The sequence below is a fragment of the Trachemys scripta genome, chromosome 2 (genome assembly GCF_013100865.1).
Source record: "Trachemys scripta elegans isolate TJP31775 chromosome 2, CAS_Tse_1.0, whole genome shotgun sequence".
Classification (NCBI taxonomy): domain Eukaryota; kingdom Metazoa; phylum Chordata; order Testudines; family Emydidae; genus Trachemys; species Trachemys scripta.
This window is the reverse complement of record NC_048299.1, coordinates 130,318,859-130,340,372: the sequence shown is the minus strand read 5'-3', so window position 1 is coordinate 130,340,372 and position 21,514 is coordinate 130,318,859. Positions and strand designations below refer to the sequence as shown.

At 39.3% G+C, this 21,514-nt stretch overlaps 1 protein-coding gene across 4 annotated transcripts in view; it reads right to left on the bottom strand.

The window, feature by feature from the left end:
• Nucleotides 1-21,514, bottom strand: part of TRIO (trio Rho guanine nucleotide exchange factor) — a 418,347-nt gene that overhangs the window by 33,621 nt on the left and 363,212 nt on the right. For all 4 annotated transcript variants that reach the window (XR_004644600.1, XM_034761550.1, XM_034761548.1 and 1 more), the window contains exons 35-47: nt 19,339-19,631; nt 17,037-17,207; nt 13,716-13,811; nt 10,906-11,054; nt 10,047-10,113; nt 7,762-7,865; nt 6,938-7,007; nt 5,754-5,843; nt 3,409-3,501; nt 2,730-2,780; nt 2,424-2,501; nt 1,682-1,873; nt 399-576 (exon numbers count right to left, since the gene is read on the bottom strand). Coding sequence is in view for 3 of the 4 variants with exons in the window: in XM_034761550.1 (XP_034617441.1) it covers nt 399-576; nt 1,682-1,873; nt 2,424-2,501; nt 2,730-2,780; nt 3,409-3,501; nt 5,754-5,843; nt 6,938-7,007; nt 7,762-7,865; nt 10,047-10,113; nt 10,906-11,054; nt 13,716-13,811; nt 17,037-17,207; nt 19,339-19,631 (1,632 nt within the window). In the remaining variant the exon portion in view is untranslated. The remainder of the gene's footprint in view (nt 1-398; nt 577-1,681; nt 1,874-2,423; nt 2,502-2,729; nt 2,781-3,408; nt 3,502-5,753; nt 5,844-6,937; nt 7,008-7,761; nt 7,866-10,046; nt 10,114-10,905; nt 11,055-13,715; nt 13,812-17,036; nt 17,208-19,338; nt 19,632-21,514) is intronic.

Sequence of the window (21,514 nt, the reverse complement as noted above, 5' to 3'; positions counted from 1 at the left end):
GAACTAAATGCTGTTGAAAAAACTATGCAGTAATGCAACTGAAATACATTTATCCTGTAACGTTAGACTGTCACTTTGGTTCAGCCCTCCAAAAACTCCCATTTGTTTAAAGTGGATACACTATTTCCTCATATCAGAGGGACGCTGATATGAATTTTTAATTCTTTCCTATAAAGCACTTTGAAATAGTCAATCACAGGCCACTCCACAAGTTCAAACATTTGTTGGGAAGTGAAAACAATGGGCATGTCCCCCCCAGCTGAAAGGCCTACCACCCCAGAAGAGAGAAATCTTTTGGAGTATTACTTAAACTAGAGCAGATGAAATATGAAGGAAAGCAAGTAGTTGGGGCATCCAGTACTGAGCCTAGGGCAGAAAGATTAACACAAATGATTTACCATTCAAAAAATTACGCTGGTTTTCCAGAATTTGGTTGATTTCATGGATCCACAATAGGCGTATGCCTGGACTGGCAGAATGCAAAACAAAGGTCTCCAAGACATCCCCTGTTCTTGATGTTAGTGCAAATTTACATGGATCACTGTCCACGTTTTCCTCCAGGCAAAGACAACTCACCTTAATGAGAGAGAATTTATTGTATCTATTGTATTGCAAAGATACCATCAATAGCCCTAGCCAGGAGCTCTGAGCTTCTAAAGTCTTCAAAACATTTAAGATAATGATTATTTAATGTAGTCAGGATTACTGTAAAATAAATTATTAAATGAAATTAAGGATTAATGATGGATACTTGTCATCCTTGTCACATCACTTAAGATTTCACTCAATCACTAAGAGCATCTTGCATTTCAGAAACTATGACTCAAGGTCAGACAGAAGTCAAATGTGATCCATTCCATGGTAGCACAGTGAAATTCCCCTTAGTAGAGTCCTCCGCTCACTCCTTCCTTTTATTTAAAATACTACAGTAGTTTTGTACTTTAATCTGTAGTCTATAAACAATCCACTATAAGAAAGCAACTATTTCCAAACAAGTACAAGCTGCCAAATCAGAGCAGGACTAGGAAGCATGGCTTGCATCCAGAGCTCAGTATAGCCATTCAGATCAACCCATGCACATACCAATTTACCCTCTTGCTCAGAAGCCCCCAGTCAGATTACTGCTGGGCGTATCCAACATAATTGTGCAGCACACCACTGCTTAAGGGCAGGGCTAAAATGTTTGAGGGATCAGTCTGTGGAAGTCGAGTCATGTGATTTGACAGGCATTCTAGTCAAGATTTCAGTACTGTTGGCAAGTATTCACATTTGGTTTGGGCTGAGATTTCTTGGGGACTAATACTTCAAGTTACTGCCTTCAAGCTTTACGATACAGACATGTTACTGTAAGGGCAGGTATTGCAATGATCTGTGATAAGATGTGAACACAGAGTTGAGACACAGCCCCTTAGTGTAGGGCATATCAAGTTACAATGAGTACATTTATATTACTGTATTTAAGGCAGAAGAGGTCTGAAAGCCGGCATGGAAAGATTTTAATGTGTTGTCACAGCTGAGCACAGAATTGTTTGCATGTGTTTTTAGTAGTGAGCTTAATGCTACCATTCTTCTAGGTTTACTGGTAAAGACATAGGTTCATGAGTTGGTAGGCCATTACCAGAAAATGATTACCTTGGTACCCCACTGTACAAACCCTATCATGCTCACAGACAACAGTTACCTTGATACTGTTTTTAAACAAGAATCCCGGCATGGAGAAACCTTTCTTTTTATCTAGTGGCTCACTGAATATGACAATCTGCTCAAACAGGAAGACCCGCCTTTCTTTGCAACGTGGCAGAAGTCCTGTGTCCTGGTCTGTGACCAGGAATGTGTCCTGCAGCAGGAGTTTACCCTGGGCTACAATTTTACCCTAAAAAACAGAAGCAGAAACAAATTCATTTAATCCATTAGTTAATTTTTCTGAACCTCTCCAAGAAATAAAACCTCATTACAAGGGTTTTTTTAGTGTTCAGAGTAGTTTTTATGTATGTTCACTGATTGATACATGAGAGAAAGGCACTCACTCACTCAAAATCCCTTTTAAATCATTTGTATGCAATTGACTAACTTCTTGCAAGAAGATATTTGTCAATATGTCATATTGAAAACATTTCCCCCACTGGTAGTTCCTGAGGATCAATTTTACTCATATAGGAGTCAAGCAATGCGAGAGACAAGACAGGTCATGTTTTTGAGAAGGTCGGTCAAACGATGTACCACGCTGGCCTGCTCTTGGGCAGGGCTCACATTAAGATTCTCCTTTCCCATTTTGCATTAACACAAATAAGTAGGAGCAAAAATTTGCTTCCCAGATAGTGAGAAATGCAGAACCATCCCAGATACAATATAAATTCATCTGGAAATATGTCATAAAGAGAACAGAAATGTATGCACCATTTTAAGAAAGAAAACCAACTTACATCAAATCCTTGAAGGCGGCCAACATTCATCATGTCGTTGCACCGTTTCGGTACTATGCACATGACCTCTACAGCTCTCTGTTAAAGCCAAGGAGAGAAAATCAAAATTTAACTCTCCAGTGGTGGATTGTGTGTGTCATGGCAGGGCCTTTACAATATAGTTCAGTATATTTAATCAGCAGGACAATTAGAGCTGAAACAGAACAGTAGTTTTATATAACCCGACTTGTTCACAAGCACTGCACTGGAAGTAAAAGAAGTGTGGAACACAGGTAGGTAAGTCAATAAAGAAAATGCCAAAAGTACCTCTAGTTCTGTTGTGTCAAGGTTAGCTTTTTTAGAGTATTTGAGGAAGTCCTGTAAGGGAAAAGGTAAAATTATCTCAAGTCCAAACTGGCTCCTATTTGTGTGAGAATTAAATGTTCCAAAAGATGCTCTTAAGAAAATAATAAAAATACTTAATTTTTCAAAGCCTCTTTCTGACATGCGTTAGGTATGTTTTTAGTGCTAAGCTTCACATCTGATTTCAGATCATTCAAGAACATTTACTGAGTCATCAATCCTCTTTGGTAGAAAGGGCTAATAATACATTTTGCCAAACACTCAGACAAAAGGTGCTAAAGGAATTATAAAATTAATTAAAGAAAAAAATCAGAGGAAAAATCAAACAAATTTTGCCTTCAGTTACATGGGTGCAAATCCTAAGCCCTTCTACTACACTGAAGAGTTAATGTGGATTTACACTGGTTTAAACTGTATCAGAATTTGGTCCAAGCTATTTACTGTGATTCAGAGAACTGTGTGAACCCAAGTTAGGAAACAAACTGAAATACAGTATTAAAAATTCTGGTTTATGTCGAGTACGAAGAGCCCCTTCACCATTTACAATTCTACTACCCAAAAAACAAAGCCAACAGTAATAAGATTTTTCAGTTCTTCTTTAGTAAAGGTGGTTACACTGAAAGGGTACCCAGCATCACCTCACCTTGAGTAACAATTGGTATTTCATAATTCTCTGCACTGGTTTTATTAGCAAGTCTGTGAGCTGAAGTCTGTGGCCCAGGCGCTGCTTCAAGTCCTAAAGGTTGTAAAATGAAGAGCGTTAGCTTTAAATTTTACTGGTTTTACTTGGATATAGACCAGTACTTTTACTGTCAAGGAGCTAAGGCAGAGAGCAGAAATGAATTTAATCTTGAATTTGTGCTCCAAATTCTCATTTTCTTGTGACAATCTTAAAAGCTATTCCTGTTTTATTTGTATCATCTTTATTCCCAAAGTATTCCAAATTCTGTCTTTTCAAAGCTTTTCTTATAACCAGGGGGCCCAGTTCTTCAGTCCTTACTTTGGATCCAAACCTGCAAAAGCTTATGCACATGAATTCAATGGTAATGCTCACATGCTTCAAGCATTTGCAGGACTGAGATCTTAAGGTGGTCTCATGGGGAGAGCTAGTATGATACTATGGGCAGAGAGGCTGTGATGATGTGGGAAGGGAGCTGCTGGCAAAGCAGTCACACAAATTCCTTTGCACTTCCTATGCCAGGGGTGGGCAAACTCCGGCCCGCGAGCCGTTTTAAGCCAGCCTGCAAGCTGCACTACATGGTTCGGCCCTGCTCTGGTGCTTTAGATGGGGCGCTGGGTCGGGGGCTGCATCACACGGCTCCCAGAAGCCACGGCATGGCCTCACTCCGGCTTCTATGCGCTCCAATGTGAGCTGCAGAGGCAGTACCTGCAGATGGGGCAGCATGCAGCCATCTGCCCGCACCTCCACATAGAAGCTGGAGAAGGGACATGCCACTGCTTCTGGGAGCCACTTGAGGTAAGCACCGCTTGGAGCCTGCACCCCCTGAGCCTCTCCCCATGCCCCAACCCCCTGCCCCAGCCCTGATCCCCCTCCCGCTCTCCAAACCCCTTGATCCCAGCCTGGAGCACCCTCCTGAACCCCAAACCTCTCATCCTCAACCCCCACCCAGAGCCTGCACTCCCAGCCAGAACCTGCACCCCTCCTGCACTCCTGATCCCCCTCCCGCCCTCTGAACCCCTTGGTCCCAGCCCAGAGCTCCCTCCTATACCCCAAACTCCTCATCCCCAGAGCCCGCACCTCAACCCAATTTTGTGAGCATTCATGGCCCACCATACAATTTCTATTCCCCGATGTGGCCCTCGGGCCGAAAAGTTTGCCCACCCCTCCTGTCCTATGTGCTGCAGAAAGGATTTCTATTCCAGGCCACATAATCCTGTGTTGATGGCCACAAAGAAATAAACCAGGGATGAGGCTTCAAAACAACCTCTCCACAGATCCAGTCTCACCAATATCTGTGCAATTACTGAAACTGCTATTCTAACTCACTGGCTGGAATAGCAACCCTCAAAAGGGACCAGCAGCCCTCCAGGGGACCAGCAACCTCAAACAACTCCCATAGCCTGGCAATGAAAGGCGGATTTTACTTTCTCAACAGCCCCTCATTCCACCCAGCTAGAGCTCAAATACTCCTGCATTCTGGAGGGTAGAATGGATTTTATTCTTAGTTTATTCATAAAACATTCCCACAAACTTCAACAGTGCTTTTGTCAGAATCACGAATACAGAATCAGTGTCTCAAGGAGGTTTTAACCCAAATTATAAAATGAACAGAAATTACCTTTATAGTTCATATCATCTGCTTTTTAGTTTACTTATTTTTGCTACTGTCAACTTTTCTGCCTTATTTAAGGCCCTCAGGGTTGATCTGTAGAACTGGCAGGAGATCTGAACATAAGCTACTATGACAAACATGTAAGACAAAACCTTAAGCTAAAGGGTTTTGTCTTAACACCTCATGTTTTGTCTACAGTAGCTGAATTTCTGATGAGTCTTAAAAGTACTGTATAGCGAAAACAAATTTTGCCATTTGCATTCATATTGTAATTCATCCCTCTGTCTGCATTACGGCTTAATAATAAGTATAATACACCTCTACCCTGATATAACGCTGTCCTCGGGAGCCAAAAAATCTTACCGCGTTATATTGAACTTGCTTTGATCTGCCGGAGTGCGCAGCCCCCCCCGGAGCACTGCTTTACCGCTTTATATCTGAATTCGTGTTACATCGGAGTAGAGATGTACATTAAAAACACCTGCCTTGGCCTACCAAGAGTGAAGCTCACTCATTTGGTATCAATGAATGTATCTCAAATTTGAATGCCAGCAGCCACCTTCTGAGGGTAGTGGCAGTGGTGCTAATCTATCTCTTAAAGAGCAACAAAATTAAAGAGCAAAGAAGAACTCTCATAGTCTGGAATTAAACCCAACTTCCACCCTGAAAATGTATGTTACTCTCTGAGACTTACCTCAAAAAATGTATCAATGTATTCCGAGACAATGTGCTCAGACTTTGGTTTGTTTTGGCAGTAAACTATGTACATGTGCAACCTTCTCTCCTAGGAAGAATAAACAAAGAGACACAAAGATAATGTACTGCAGTCAGAAAAAAAGTGACAGGCTGAGATGGAGTATAATAAAAAAGCATATATATCTAAATGTATCCTTCTACGTTAAAAGGGTCATTCTGCCTTCTGGTAGAATAAATTCTGTATCAAGAACAAATAAGCAGGTATACTTCAAACATAACAAATTAAGAAATTAGCCAGAAAAGAAAAATCCTCAAATAGTTTGAAGTATCTGTCTAAGAGTTACTATTAGTTGAAAACTGGATATCTCTGACCCAAAAGCGTAACTGTACATGCAGAAGTTATAGATCTGAACATGGTACTACACAAACATCCACACAAATACACCTGACATTGGGACACCGAGAACGATAAAATCATGGAAAAACAGACAACTGAGTTGCATATAATACTTTGAATTTCAAAGTATTTCACAAAATTAACATTTGAGATATTATTTATCATAATTACTTCTAAGGTGCTGATTACTGTGGTATCCAAGTGTAGTGCATTATTTTAATTTCCATTTTACAGCAAGGCGGGAAGGAAAAAAAGGTGAGTGACTTGTCTAATGCTGCAGAGAAAAGCTCAGAATTAGAATTCATGAATTCCTGGCTCTTAAAGTTGTACCTTTTTCTTCCAAGGTAAGTGGTAAAAGGAGACATATGATGTTAGACTAGATACAGAGCTAGAAAATCAATCCTCCATAGGTCACTCAGTTCTCCCAGTGCCAAACAGATCTTTTCCACCTAGAGTTTTTATTACTCTGTAAGTACTGCATTAGGATTTGAGAGGATTTTTTTTTCATCTGGTCATATGAAACTACAGCCTCCTAAAAGAGGAGCTGAGATTGACTTGAGAGACAGGTACCCTGTTAACAATTTTCTCCACAAGAAGGCATTGCAAACAAAAATTAGACTCCCTGTTAACCTAATTCTGTGTCTCTGCCTCTTACCCTGTGTTATTTTATTCTACTGACTTTTCACCTGTGCTGCTCCACAGATAAATCCTTTATATAGTGAGGTTAGTCACTAGTAATACCAGCCATTGGCACTACCTGCTTGAAAGAGGATGTTTGTACTTACATGCTTAACGAAGAGGGATCCCAGTTTTTCTGGATCTTCAAGGCACTTCTCCAATTCTCCTAAAAAGAAGCTGAACAAAGAAGAAATCATTTAGCTTGTACCACATTATATGGCAACAGGTAATGTTAAAACAAAGTGGTGGTTGCATTCTTTGTGTTCACACTCTCTTCACTGCTGTGATCCTTGTCCTATCTGCAACTGAAGTCTATATAAAGAATATATTGAAGGGCTTCAAAGCAAGAGGCATTTTTAAGTAAAGAACAAAAAGAAGCAACAGTGATTCATCATTGCAATCCTTTTGTTTGCTATGGGGATTCAAATTTCTCTTCTACTCATTCTGAATCCTTGATGTGCTCATAACTACACTACCACTGAAATTTGAGAATAAAAACTGTTTTTGACCATTCACAGGTTAGCCTCTCACTGTCAGAAGAATAGGTAAGTACTGCGCATGTTACTGCATAAGATACGTGATTTTTTCTTTTCCTTAATGCATTCTTAATAGGATCAACTAAATAGTCACACTAAATGTTATCTATACAAGATAGGTCAATCCAAATGCTTGATATGTTTACATATTTATTCTGAATAGTTTCCATACATATAACTATAGGAATAGTCTTAACTCAGAAATTAATTTTCACTGTAAAAGTGTAGGACCAGCTGCTCTTAATTTCTTGTTACTTGTTTTTATAACCTTTGAAACACTTTTATTGCCATCTAGTATTGCATAGATGTAGGGTTTTTTCCCTGTGTGCATTCAGTATGTTATAAAATTATTTTCTACCAGTAACAGATAATTCTTAAATTAAAAACATACATACTCTCTGTGCCAGTCGTAAATTTGGTGAATGTTGCCGAATACAATCTTGTCTTTCCCCTTCATGTCATCAGGTACACCATCTTCTTTCATAAGTGCCATGTAACCCTGAAACAATCCAGAGCAATTCTTTGTGAAATGTCCAGGTTTAAACGGTGGGTTTCTTTCTCTCTCTCTCTTTAAGGAGCTTAAGAATTTTTAAACTGCAAGCTCTTATTTAAGTCACTTAATCAATAGGGTGTTAGAATCCAATATTACATGTAGCAGTGTATTTAGCTGTCAAATTAACAATTTTATTGAAATAAGATTTGTCTCAACTATATTTAAATTTAGCCAGTTTTTTTAATTTCATTTTTCAGTGTATTTTCACTTCCCACAAGTACATGAAATCAAAGTTTCACATTTCCCAGTTTTAAAAAGCATTTCTTTTCACATTTGGCCTGGTAAGCCTTCTGTTTACAGAGACCACATTGTGGTCCCAAATGACTTTATGATGTCCCATCTGAAACACTGAGGGTAACAGGCTTTTTTTTTTTTTTTGCCTTATAGCTTCCCAGCCCTATGACCTTGTACAATTATTGAAAAGGGGTATACTTCTCCATCTATTTTATTGTCATTTTTTTTTACATTATCTTTCACAAAGCATCTTTCAAAGCACAAAGATGTATAAAATGAAAGAAATACAGGATTATCTGGATGGTACCCCAATAAGAATTTGACAAATTGTCTCTCATCAACGTCTGTAAGAAATCCACAGTAATAAGAATTTTTAAAAAATCTGGAACCTTAACTTGTACTAGAGTTCCCTTCTTACTAGTTCCCATTTAAGCACAGTAAAAAGAGTATTTGTCAACCACTAAACTTGGAATACTTAAGACCTTGTACATTAGCACTGACCTTCAAGCATAGCATGCACATAGAATAATACTTTGATCCCACCTATTTAATAAACACTAAGTCTGTATAACTGATTGTTTAGTACATTTAAGGCCTGGAGTATCTGATATTTATTAAAAAAAAAAAAAACTAGGAGTTCTTGTGGCGCTTTAGAGACTAACAAATTTACTTGGGCATAAGCTTTTGTGGGCTAAAACCCACTTCATCAGATGCATGGAGTGGAACATACAGTAGGGAGGTATAAATACATAGCATATGAAAAGATGGAAGTTGCCTTACCAAGTGGGGGGTCAATGTTAACGAGCCAATTTAATTTAAAGTGGAAATAGGCAATTCTCAACAGTTGACAAGAAGGGGTGGAAATCACTTTTGTAGTATTAATGAGCCAATGTAAACAAGGTGGCCCATTTCAAACAGTTGACAAGGTGTGAGTATTTAGCAAGGGGAAATTAGTTTTTGTAAAAACAACTACAAAAGTGATTTCCACCCCTTCTTGTCAACTGTTGAGAATTGCCTACTTCCAACTTAAATTAAATTGCCTCATTAGTATTGACCCCCCACTTAGTAAGGCAACTCCCATCTTTTCATATGCTATGTATTTATACTTCCCTACTGTATGTTCCACTCCATGCATCTGATGAAGTGGGTGTTAGCCCACAAAAGCTTATGCCCAAATAAATTTGTTAGTCTCTGAAGTGCCACAAGGACTCCTCATTGTTTTTGCGGATACAGACTAACAGGGCTACCACTTTGAAACCTGATATTTATTCAACACTCTAGGCTGCTGCCTCACCTAGGAGATGGCTTTTAATCCAGTTAACAGACCTGTCAACCAGCTCCTCTAAGGAATATGTCTAAACTTGGGAAAAAGGTAATTTTCTGGAACATATTTAGAACTAGCTAAATCAGGAAATCAGCAGATCTAAGCAATTTACAAAGCAGGTCAGTATCTTAATCCCCATTCTGCAGATGGGAAACAGACACAAAGAGGTGAAGAGACTTTCCTAATGTCACCCAGTAGAGCAGTAGCAGAGTTAGGAGTAGAAGCCAAGTCTTCTGAGTACCAGTCCAGCAGTCTATCCACTAGACCACACTGCCTCAACTAATTAAACTGTGCCTATTGTTTCAGATGTTATTGGATGTCACTATTTAAAACATTAATGATAAAGAACTAATATTCTTATAAGGGGAAAAAAAAAGGATGCATGAAATAGTGTGAAGGAGACACACTGGGAATTCTATATCAAATCCTGTTTTTTCTTAAATTCCTATAGAAAAACCCACACCTAAAGTAGACTCGTTCTTTTTCTTATAAAAGAAGAGTGTGCGAGCTACAAAGATGACTGGCAATGAGATTAATAAAAGCAATTTAGAAAGGTTGAACTAACATACCTCAACTACATAACCCAGATCTCGGACGTAATCTCGCTCCGTCTCCACTAATTCCTGTAAGACATAGCTACAAGGAGGGGGAAAGGTGAAAAAACATTCAGGGAGAAAAATGTATTCATGTGGATAAAAATTCTTAAAGAGGATTAAGAATGGGCATACAACATTTTACAAGTTTGCAGTTATGCACATTTAGTAAGGGAGAGTTTACATCTGACTTTCCGAATCTGGATGCTTCACTGTCTTCAGGTCATTCTTATTTCTTGTGTTTATAAACTATAGCTGCAGCAGCCAGGACTTTTGCTGCATGGGTCAGGACAATTAAAACATTAATTAAAAAGAATTCCAATATTTGACTCACAAGAAACAGCACGAGATTCATAAGCAAACAAACTGAAGATGTCTATTATTTTAACACCGACATACATACGATTAATCTTCAATACCAGCTGAAACGTCAACGAATATTTCTGGATCTTCCCAACTATCATTTGAATTCAAGGTAGAGAAAGACGGTTTCAGGAAAAAGCAATGATTAATGGTTTTTGGAACCTAAAAATACCCTTGAGAATATTTAAAAGCCAGCATCCTCCTCCATGAAGGCTGAGACTGACATGTTTGACAGGACTTTTGGGTGAACTTAGTACTGGAAATAATATGCCTGAGAATTCTCTTTGAACAACAGCTGGTTTTCAGGAAGAACCAAATCATCCATTTGATGCCTAACATGCAAGCTGGAAGGGAAAAAGAACTACTTCTTCTGTTAAATTAAAACAGTCTGTTTTGAAAGGATGCAAAGGACTTTATAAATGTTACCTGATTGAGAACAGAGGGGAAATATAAATTTGTAAGCCAATCTTACTGTCGTCTTTTTAAAGAGCTGGATTTCCTTTCTTCCATTTCATCTATGGGTGACGAGGAAGAGAGAAGGGAGTTGTCTGAAGGGTTGAAAGATGGACTGCTGCTGTCACCTTGGTCTACCAACAGTGAACTTGGACGATCTTCCAGTGCCTAAAAGTGTATTCATAAAATGTTGCAATATTTATTTATCTTGCCTTCTATCCATGCTGTCTTTAAATGCACAAAGCACTGCACAAAATGAATACACATTTACAGTTGTTAAAAAATATGGAACCTCTGTTTGATACTCAAGTGTTTAACATTACCTTAGTGAGTTAAAAAAAAATAAGACAGCGCACTAGGATAGCCATTAAAAAGTCAAAATTTGTCACACTGTTACCAGTTTTATTCTACCTACAGGAAAAATCTGTGATAACTGTTGGTAAATGCTGAATTTTTAATACAGATTACTATAATGAAGTTAGAACAATTTAAATCCTCACCATTGCATTTAAATGACAAGGGCAGAAAAAATTCAAGGGGACTCACAAAAACCAAAAACCCAACTCACCCCGTCCAAAGAGATGACCTCTCTCTCTTCTTCTTTGTAAGGCAGGGATCGGCAACCTTTGGCACGCGGCCCACCAGAGTAAGCTCCCGGGCGGGCCGGGACAGTTTATTTACCTGCAGCGTCCACACATTTGGCCGATCGCAGCTCCCACTGGACGCAGTTTGCTGCTCCAGGCCAATGGGGGCTGCGGGAAGCGGCGCAGGCCAAGGGATGCGCTGGCCGCCACTTCCTGCAGCCCCCATTGGCCTGGAGCAGCAAATTGCGTCCAGTGGGAGCTGCAATCGGCCAAATGTGTGGACGCTGCAGGTAAATAAACTGTCCCGGCACGCCCGGGAGCTTACTCTGATGGATTTCCCTGATGGGGTGTGTGCCAAAGGTTGCCGATCCCTGTTATAAAGTATAAGTAGAAGTTCAGGAATAATTTTTCTTCAGCTTGTTTGTTTTTTCTTTCTTTCTTTTAAGCACACACTAAGCTTTTCAGGACAGAAACTCTGTTTTACTCTCTGTTCGTCAGGGGTGAAAGTAGAACGGTACGGTGTACCAGTAAGAAGCTGGTACCAGCCCATACGCAGCCGACGTCACTGTCCCTTCCCCCCCCGTTGGCCACCCTACCGGCAGGGCCGCCGACTGGAGGGATAGGGGGTGCGGCAAAAGGGACAATGATGTTAAAGCGCTACTGGAGTGCTTTAACATCATTGCCTCTTTTGCCCCCCCTCAGGCCGCCGACAGGTGAGGGCAAAATGGGCAGCTGCGCTGGGATGGGGCCAAGCAGCGCAGATGGGCTGGCTGGGGGAAGCTGACCCCCAACCCCGCCCCTTCCTTTAAGGTCTTCTATATGTTTCAAAGCAGACAAAAAAAATTGCACAAGACCAGTTTTAAAAAAAATTTGCAGGTCACCTTTAATCCTTTGGTTTCACAAAACTGTCTTTTCTCCGCACCTGCACTACATACAATAGTAACTGTCATTTATACTCTTCAAAATAAACTGTCAAAACCAGGGGCAAAATTCTGTGTTGAAAGAGGGTGCAGTTCCATTGCATTTGGAAGCCAGACAGCAAATATCATTTTATATGGTTTTGGAAAAGGAGAGGTGTTGGAGAGATTGTGTGAAAGACTGTTCTAGAAAGTATTTATTAAGTCAGTTTAACTCCAACCCATAGGGTCAGGTCTTGCTGCAGCTATTTATCATGTTTCCCCCCAACATTACAGTAAGATGCAGCTGAGCCGCACCCTGGTGAGTCAGATGCACTATTCAAGACCTTGAAATCAATAAAAACCCAGTAGGATTTGACCTCATACACAGACGGCCCGAAAACTAGGAGCAACTGATCTGTGTTGGTGAATAATCTGATGGGAGAATGATATCACCACTTGAGACTACATAGAGCAATCATGAAAACATGCGTTGCTAATCACAGATAGTTTTATTTATTAAAATCTGATTTAGTTTTCCAGAGTGTCACATTTAAAAATACATCCTCTACCTTTCCTGTATAATGAAGTAAAAACTAAACCTCAAAGGTATTATGAACGCATACACAAGCTAACAAAGAATTACTACATATAATGAAGTCAGAACTGTCCTCAGCAAGAGGAAAATGTGCCTGGTTCTGCATCTTAAAGGTATTCAAAGAAAGAAGAGTTTGGAAATAGTTTGTCACCTGAAAATATGAGATGAAAGTACTCTTCTGCAAACCAAGCTCTACACAACTTTAACACTGACCTCTGAGTATGCTTTTACAAAGTATTAAATTCTATCTCTTCAAATAGCAATAAAACTCTCATATTTTTGATGTATTTTACTTGAGCAAACAAACTACTGTGAGGTAATGAAAGAGCATTTTAAATAGAAGCTTTACAGTTAACTCTGCTTGGCTTGTTTCATTCACTTGTCCCTGGATAAGACATACTGTGAAATCTTTGGGGCAGGGACTCTAAAATGTAAGTTTATATACAGAGTAATGCACAGTGGAACTTTGATCCTTGATTGTGCTGCTAGATGCTACTGCTATACAAATAAATTTAAGTATGTTTCACATTGACTGGTAATCTTTTCTCTCTGAATATATGTATATTCCATATATGCTCGTACATTCATGAATACATGCCACTTTGCATGCACGAAGTTTTGAGACTGCTTTTGAAATGGATGATGCTACATGTTGGAATTCATAGGTAAGTGTGTTGGAACTTTTTATACAGCGGGGCCATTTGGAGTTGCCTTAGCTTCTGAATCATGTTCATCTTCCAATCAGTCTCACCATTTTACTTTTGACGAGTTCCTCAATTGCGCTGACTAGTTCTGCTGCACTGGGTGTCTCAGAGCTGGTGGGGCGCACCAATAATCGAGAAGATGCCTGTGCAATGACAAAAAAGGGAAAATATCATGTTTACTTTAGTTTGTCACAGGCTGTCAAGATTCCTCTTTCAAGTACCTTTTCAGGTCAAGCTACCCAGCAAAGATTTCCCTTTAATTTAAGAATAAAACGTTTCCTTAGAATTACACAACTGAACTCTAAAATTTTTAAATAAACCCTGATACACATTGAGAACTGTCCATGCACAGTTTTAATCTATTTCAATTAGTAGGATGTATCTTCATAATTCTCTTTAACACATTATAGATCTGGGAAACATCCGTGGGAAACTTTCAACTGCTGACTACTATAAAGTCTATCAGGACAGCCATATAGATTGCAGTGACTGACCTGATTGACAGTGAACAATTTAAGTATTTTTCACTCTGTATATAAATAAGAAGCAATTGTAAAAATAATTACAACACACAAACCTTGAAACAGGATTAAAAAATAACCAAGAAAATAAATCAAGAACATTTACATTTCTAAAAGGAGCTGGGGTATATTTCCCAGATTGAATGGGGGAAATCAAGCTCACCATTCTGTGTGTCATCCATTTTCCCCAAAGGTAAGTGCAGAGTATAGAAGATCTCTGGCCTCACAAGCTATAAGATGCCAGTTTATAGCTACAACTGAGGGTAAAAGGTATTCACAGTAAAGGATTCTGGGAGAGGGCTATTAAATTCAGCTTCCGTAATTAGCAAACACTCAGCTGGTTTGCAGATTACATGTATCATTAAATAACTGGAAAGAGGAACAGGGTACAATATGAACCTTACTTCATATTAAGGAAAGGACGGATATACATCATGCAACACAGGCTAAACGGTTCTGCAAATGTTTCACACATGTTGGACAAACAAAGAAATTACATTCATAATGATTTTAAACAGAATGCTCTTGACTGTGGTTTTCAACCCCATTATTGAAAACGAGGACTGCAAAGATATGGGCGTGCTTTTGTTTGCCTCACTGAGAAAGGAACATGGGGTAGGATAAACGAGGGAATCACAACTAACTTTAAATGGAAAGGTAAGGGAATTGAGCCAAAGCAGAGACAGAACACAAATCAACGTAATGCTACAGTCAAAATTTACAAAAAGAGAAAAACAAAACACAAAAATAATTAGTTTTACAATATAACAACTGTACTGAAACATCAATATTGTTTATCCAAAAATAAATGCAAAAAACTCATAAGCTGCTATTCAATGCAATAAATGAATTGTGCAATGATTCTCCAAACAGAAGCATGTGTACTATACAAGAAATGCTAATGAAAAAAAAATGAGTCTGTTATTTAGTGATATTAGAGAAACCAATATGGCCTCATACCTGGTGCTTGCATATACATTCAAAACTGAGCAAGCCCACATGCAATGGGCCTTTGGGACAGATGTTGCCAGAAGTCACAATCCCACTCCCAAGTGCTACTAAAAACAACTTGACAAAACCTATGTCCTAAACGTGCATCCAAGACAAAGTTTAAATCTGGATGTGGATCAGAATCCAAACTACCATGAAGTTGGCAGAGTTTGGGTACAAGGTTCGGTCTATTAGAGACAGACAGAAACACTATGGGAGCATGTTTCTGTCCTCCAAGGGATTCATATTAAAACCAAGTAAATCCTTCTCCAAGGTCCTGCTTACACCAGTGTTGAAAATGCATGAGGCAGATCATCATTCAAACATGGTTTTTTGCAAGCATGGTGATAATCTGGCAAGTGAGGGCAAAACATATCTTTTGGTGCGTTATAAAACACTGTGCTAAAGGTCCAATCTACACTGAAAATGCAAAATGAATGGAGACCAAATTATAACATGGCTTCCTCTGATATAATTGCATTTGTAAAACAGATGGACCTATACAATAAGGGCATTGTTAGTATGTGTTGTTTGTATCACAGTTACTGAATATACTGGTTAAGAAATCATGTTAGCAGCTTGCTAGCAAGAGTTTTTAAACATGATTCTCACCGACACTATTGCAACTCTAGCACACAAAGGGTCAGACAATTTTCTAACCAGCAGAAAAAAAAACTCAACAATTTTTAAAAGAATAAAGAGATTTGAAGAGTATAATTTTTTTTTTATTTGGTCTCAGAAGTATTTCCCAGTATGTTCATCCATCATTTCCTGTATTGAGTCGGTTTCTAGTTCAGAAAAAAAGCAGGAAACTGGTGCATGCAGTACACGGAAAAACCGCATTGCAATCCAGAAAGTGTCTACTTAAATTATGATTGAGATTCCCAGGAGAAAACAACAAGAGTGAAGGAGAGAAAGAAAAACTGTTGAAAAAAAAATCTGCTTTACTAAGAAAGGCGAATAACCGCCAACAAAACTCACTAACAATGAGCTCATACCATATATTTCAACACTTAAGTATTTTAAAGAGCACAATGGGGACAAAATGTTTTAGAGGTGAGGTCCATGTTGCAGAAGTCAATAGAATTTCCATTTTAAAATCCTCTATTTTCCAGTTGTGACTGCCTCATAAAAATTTGATTCATGTTGAAAATTGAAATAAAACATCTCAAAACCTGAGAGTGTTGAGAGATTTTTTTTTTAAATCAACAAAATATGAAAATACGATTCATTTGGCAGATTGATGATCTTTATTCAAAACTTACCAGTTACTGGTTTCAGATACAGTTTTGCATTCTCAATTTAAACTTGACTTTGTTAAACTGAACAGTTTCAGGCAGCAAGTCACTAATGTGGACCAAGGCTTTAGAGCACTTGAGGAAACTCTGGTGTGCTCATAATGGACATAGGACTTTATGTCGACATGAAAAACCATCTTCCTGTGCAAATGGAAAATGTTTGTAACAAAAACTCCAGGTCTGAGGATAACAGAATTGTTTTGTGAATTACCTACAGGATAAAACAATTTCAGTCAGAAAGTTAACTGCTCCCAGAACAGCTCTTAACTAGTGGAAAGGGGGAAGACTAAGCATATATAAGCATGAAGTATTACAAAAGTGTGTGTGTGTGTGTGTGTGTACACTCCTTTATGCACACAAAGATCAACTGCTCATCCCTACCTTTGCTATAAGGTCCTTTTTTAAACAATCCTGTAAGGTTCCTATAATTGTGTACTCGATTGTACCCATATAATTACAGATGTTCCAGATATTTTCTCCATAGCAAGTCCCTTTAAGACACTCTAACTGTTATCAGTCTATCTCAGCATGTGAGATTCTTCCCTATTTCCCTTTTTACCTTGTCATCCTGGGAGTCTGGTTGGAGTAGACTGTGTTGCTGAATTGCCATTGGAGGGGGGAGTGGTACAGCATCTGCTCCTTCTTCACCTTCTTCCTCTCCACAGCTCTGCATGCCAGAAGAGGAGGATTTGGAGAGAGTGCCGCTGCTCAGCCCCTCATTCCGCCCTCTCTGCAATGAAGATCAAGACATTCATAAGATGCATAAAGCAGAGCAAGTGGAAGCTGTCTCTCAGAAGCCGGACTACCTCTGAAGGCTCATCTCCGGCAAGCCTAGGGACAGCTAAACAGATCAACGTCTCAAGAGATAGAGACAGTTGGCAAAAATCTAACTACCTTAAAAGAGATGCAGTTTATGACAGGTTCAACAAGTAAGGCAACTGGGCTGATGCACTGAGTACAAGTGACTTGCAAGAACTTCAGTGTGAGTTTTACTACAGAAAAGGTTACAAACCGAGGCTTGGGAGTTGACTGCTGGGTTCCATCAGTGACACTGATTCTGCTCAGTTTACCTCTGTAAAATGGGTGCAACATACGTAACTACAGACTTGGCATCTGTAGAGTACTCATGTCCTCAAACTGAAAGGTGCGACATGAGTACAAAATAGTATTAAAATATGGGATATTTTAACAAAATCCTACATTTCATCACTGGTTCTCCTTTAAACAGACCACATACTTTGTTTTTAATGTTTTCTGGGTAGAAAACAATCCTGTCAGCTACATGAGGAACAAGACCTTAATCCTTGATCTGTGACAAAAATAGCTTACAGGATATTGCAATTCCCTTCACAGTAAGAAGGAATGACTGGTACTGCCTTCTCTCCACCTCAGGGCATTGATACGAAACTAGCGCTCTTCCCCACACTCTGGAATGTAGGAGAGTGGCTACTTCTGAGAAAACTGCCACTATTACCTTGGGAGAGGGGTCTCTTACTACATTACAGCATCTGATGACTGAGAACAACACTTTTCCCAAACCCACAGCTCCTACACCATCATGGTGCCACGCCTCTAGTCCATTCCCTTGCAACTTTTACTTGTATCACCGATGCTCCAAGTTGAAAATGAAATATGCCAGTAGCAAAGGAAAAATAAGACAAAAAGCCACTAAAATAATAACGTTGGGCCACTTAAGTTAGAAATCAGACTTCATTATCTATATTCTATAGGAAAACCATCAGAACTGCTGGTCAGATTTATGTCAAAGAAAAAGGGAACTAACATACAATGTGAGTAGAACCCTTGGATGCTCTGTTATGCCACGAGATTCAATGTGAACTGTGCACACATAAATGAAAGCATAATCAGGCCCAGTTTGTATCTTTATCAACTGGATATGGGTCCTAATCTCATACTAGAACTATGAATGGCAAGGAAGAAAAAGGCTTTCAACAGAAAGACATCTGTGACATGAACTCCGTGATACAACCTCCCCATTCCCTTTCCTTTAATGAAAGCTTATGAGGGTATTACGTAAGTGATTGTAACCACCTTTTGGTTCGAGAAGTCAGCTATTTCCCAGTACACTGCACTAATGAGATGCACATTATTTCTAAAGGCAGGAATGCAAGATTTGCTGGCTTTAAAGCGGTTAATAACCCTTCCCTATACATCCTCCTGGACCTTTGGGAAGGGAGAAAAGGGAAGCATGAAATAGCCTATCGTCAGAACATTACTCAGATGTTACTCAGTATGTGTCAGAAAGTCAGTTTTTCTGATTGGGGGGTGCAGTGGGGTGGGAGATGAGGTTAAAAAATAAATTTTGGGCATCCTCTTTTCTGTTCATCAACTAGAGTGCTCTCCCCACACAACTCTGCTAATGCTCTTAACATTGAACTGCATAAACCCTTTTATTCCAGTACAGGGCTTCTTCTTGAGCAGAGAATGACAGTCAAGGCATACATGGGACTGATAGCTGCACAAAACTGACACACACCCACAAGAGACCTGGATGAGATGACTTCGTTTTACTTGACCAAATCAAATTTGTACAAAAAGCAATAGATGCAAAACAAGCTGTTGTGCCATCTTGCGGTGCCCCCCAGCATCCAAAAACTGAGCACCTGAATCATGCTGGGGGGCACCACAAGATGGCACAACAGCTTGTTTTGCATCTGTTGCTTTTTGTACAAATTTGATTTGGTCAAGTAAAACAAAGTCATCTCATCCAGGTCTCTTGTGGGTGTGTGTCAGTTTTATGCAGTTATTAGTCCCATGTATGCCTTGACTGTCATTCTCTGCTCAAGAAGAAGCCCTATACTGGAATTTACAAACCATAAGAAAGTTGCCTGAACACTAACCTCTTCAATGGTTTCATCCTGTGGCGTAGCAGCACTGTCATCTGAGTCCTTCTGAGAGCCAGCATCAGCACTTTTGCGGACCTCTCTACTCTTCTTAGGCTTATGGGCCAATTTCTTGACATGCCCATCTGCCTTCCCACTGCTAAGGCGCCTCACTGGACTGGTAAGCCATTTCCTCAGGGTGTTGCCAGGGCGTTTGGGGCCTGGGGAGCTCTGTGCACCAATCATATGGGGCTGAAGTGATGTTACGGAGGCAGGAGGACTGGCATCGTTACTGGAGACTGAAAGAGAGTCTGAGAAAAAAATTTGAACAATAGTTTAGAAGGAAAATATTGACAACTGAGCAATTTAAAATCAAGGGAAAGAACTTAGATTTTAAATACTGATGGTAAAATATGAAATATAAATGAAAAAAAAGAGTCTTCATTTATATTTACATTACAGTAGGAGGCAACTCTAATTGTACCTTTCGTGTGACAAATTTGCTAAGAGACTAGAAACGCAGCACAAACAAAATATTTACATTGATAATGTGGCGTTAGCCACAGTGGAACAAATCACTAGATTTATCAAGTCTAGTTTAATGCCCTTCACAATGGCTAATGCCACCTGATGACTATGAGGGAAGCTTAAAAACCCCACTACAAACCAGGGCCAGAGTTTTCTCAAATGAGCTGTGATTTTGGATGCTCAACTCGAAACATCTTAAAAAGGCCCATTTTTCAGGAAGTGATGAGCACAGGCTCTCTGAATGCAAGACCCCTTCAAAATGTCTTAACTTGTGCACCAAAATCGTTATATCAATTAAGAATATCTTGGCCCTCGACACTGGTGCAATGATCAGAGAGCACTGCATTATAAATGACCACTCATTTATACACTGGCAAACATTTACAAGACACTGTCCTACTTAACAGTCATGTCCTTTGCCTTTTGCTGATTACCATTTACACATATACACTGACCAAAAGTTCTAATTGTACGTATTTTGTAATGTGCACAAATTCAGTAAAGTATTTTAAAAAAGCTAAAAGGAAGTTGTCTTAAAATGTGTTAATTTTTTTTACTCAGCTTCAATACTCATATATACATACGCACAAGCTTCCAGTGTGCACAATCACCGCAAATGTTCTGTTTAGTTTTGTGACAAACTGATTTATTTAGGAGGGTGAAGGTTTGGAGGGGAAGACGACTTCGGATAAACTCCAGTTAAATATCTTTTGCTTTAATCTGACCGTTTTAAAAAGGAAACGGCACGAGTAGTTATATTTAAAAGAAAACACGCCCTTGCTCAAACCTCAGGATGAGCAATATTTGTTTCTTTGCTTGAGAATGCCCGAGGTTCTGCAATCAAACAAAGGATAATTCTTTCTCCCACCTCCAATCTAGTAAATATATATACACATAAGATCAATAGCAGTTTCCAGTGAGGTTCATGTCACTTGGACTGGACAGTACCCCTATGGTAAACACTCACTGCATTATGCAATGCTAGTACTGCTAGTCTATACTTTTTCCCTAGCCAAAGTATGTTTTCATACAATTTTTGTTTTTAAATTTGAAGGCTTCTCTTACAAATATTATTATTAGTGTATTAACAAGACTCCATTAAACTGTTCTTTTTTTTTTTTTTTCTCTTTTTTGCCGCCCCCCCTCCCTTTTTTTTTTTGAGTTATCGCTGCAGGTTTCTGTTTAAAAGCCAGGTTTGTGAAAAGATCTTCTTAAACGACCTTTAGCTGGATGGCTTTAGTGCTGGGAGTTAAACACTCTCTCTGCATTCCTTCTCCAAGGGTTGGTATAGATACTCAGATCCTTCCTACACAGCTTAAGTGCAAGGGGATTCTTTCACCAAAAATGGTGGGGAACAAATAAAGGAATTTAGAACAATGTTCTCTCTCACTATGGTAGGGACAGCCTTGGTAAGTTCATCTTTCTTGCAGAGGAGCAGCTCTGCAAAACGGAACACATTAGGCTGTTTAGCTATTGCAGAATACTAAATACAAACTATTCATTAAGAGCCATATCTGATGTGGAGGAAGAGTTAAAGGATCCAGGAAGAATGCAAAAATACTGCTTTGGGTTATCTGAAAGTGTGGCTTGAGCCTCCCCAGAGATGCCAATCTCACAGACTAAAGACACGGGGGAGCATGTGCTGCCTTTCTATTAATCTCTCCTT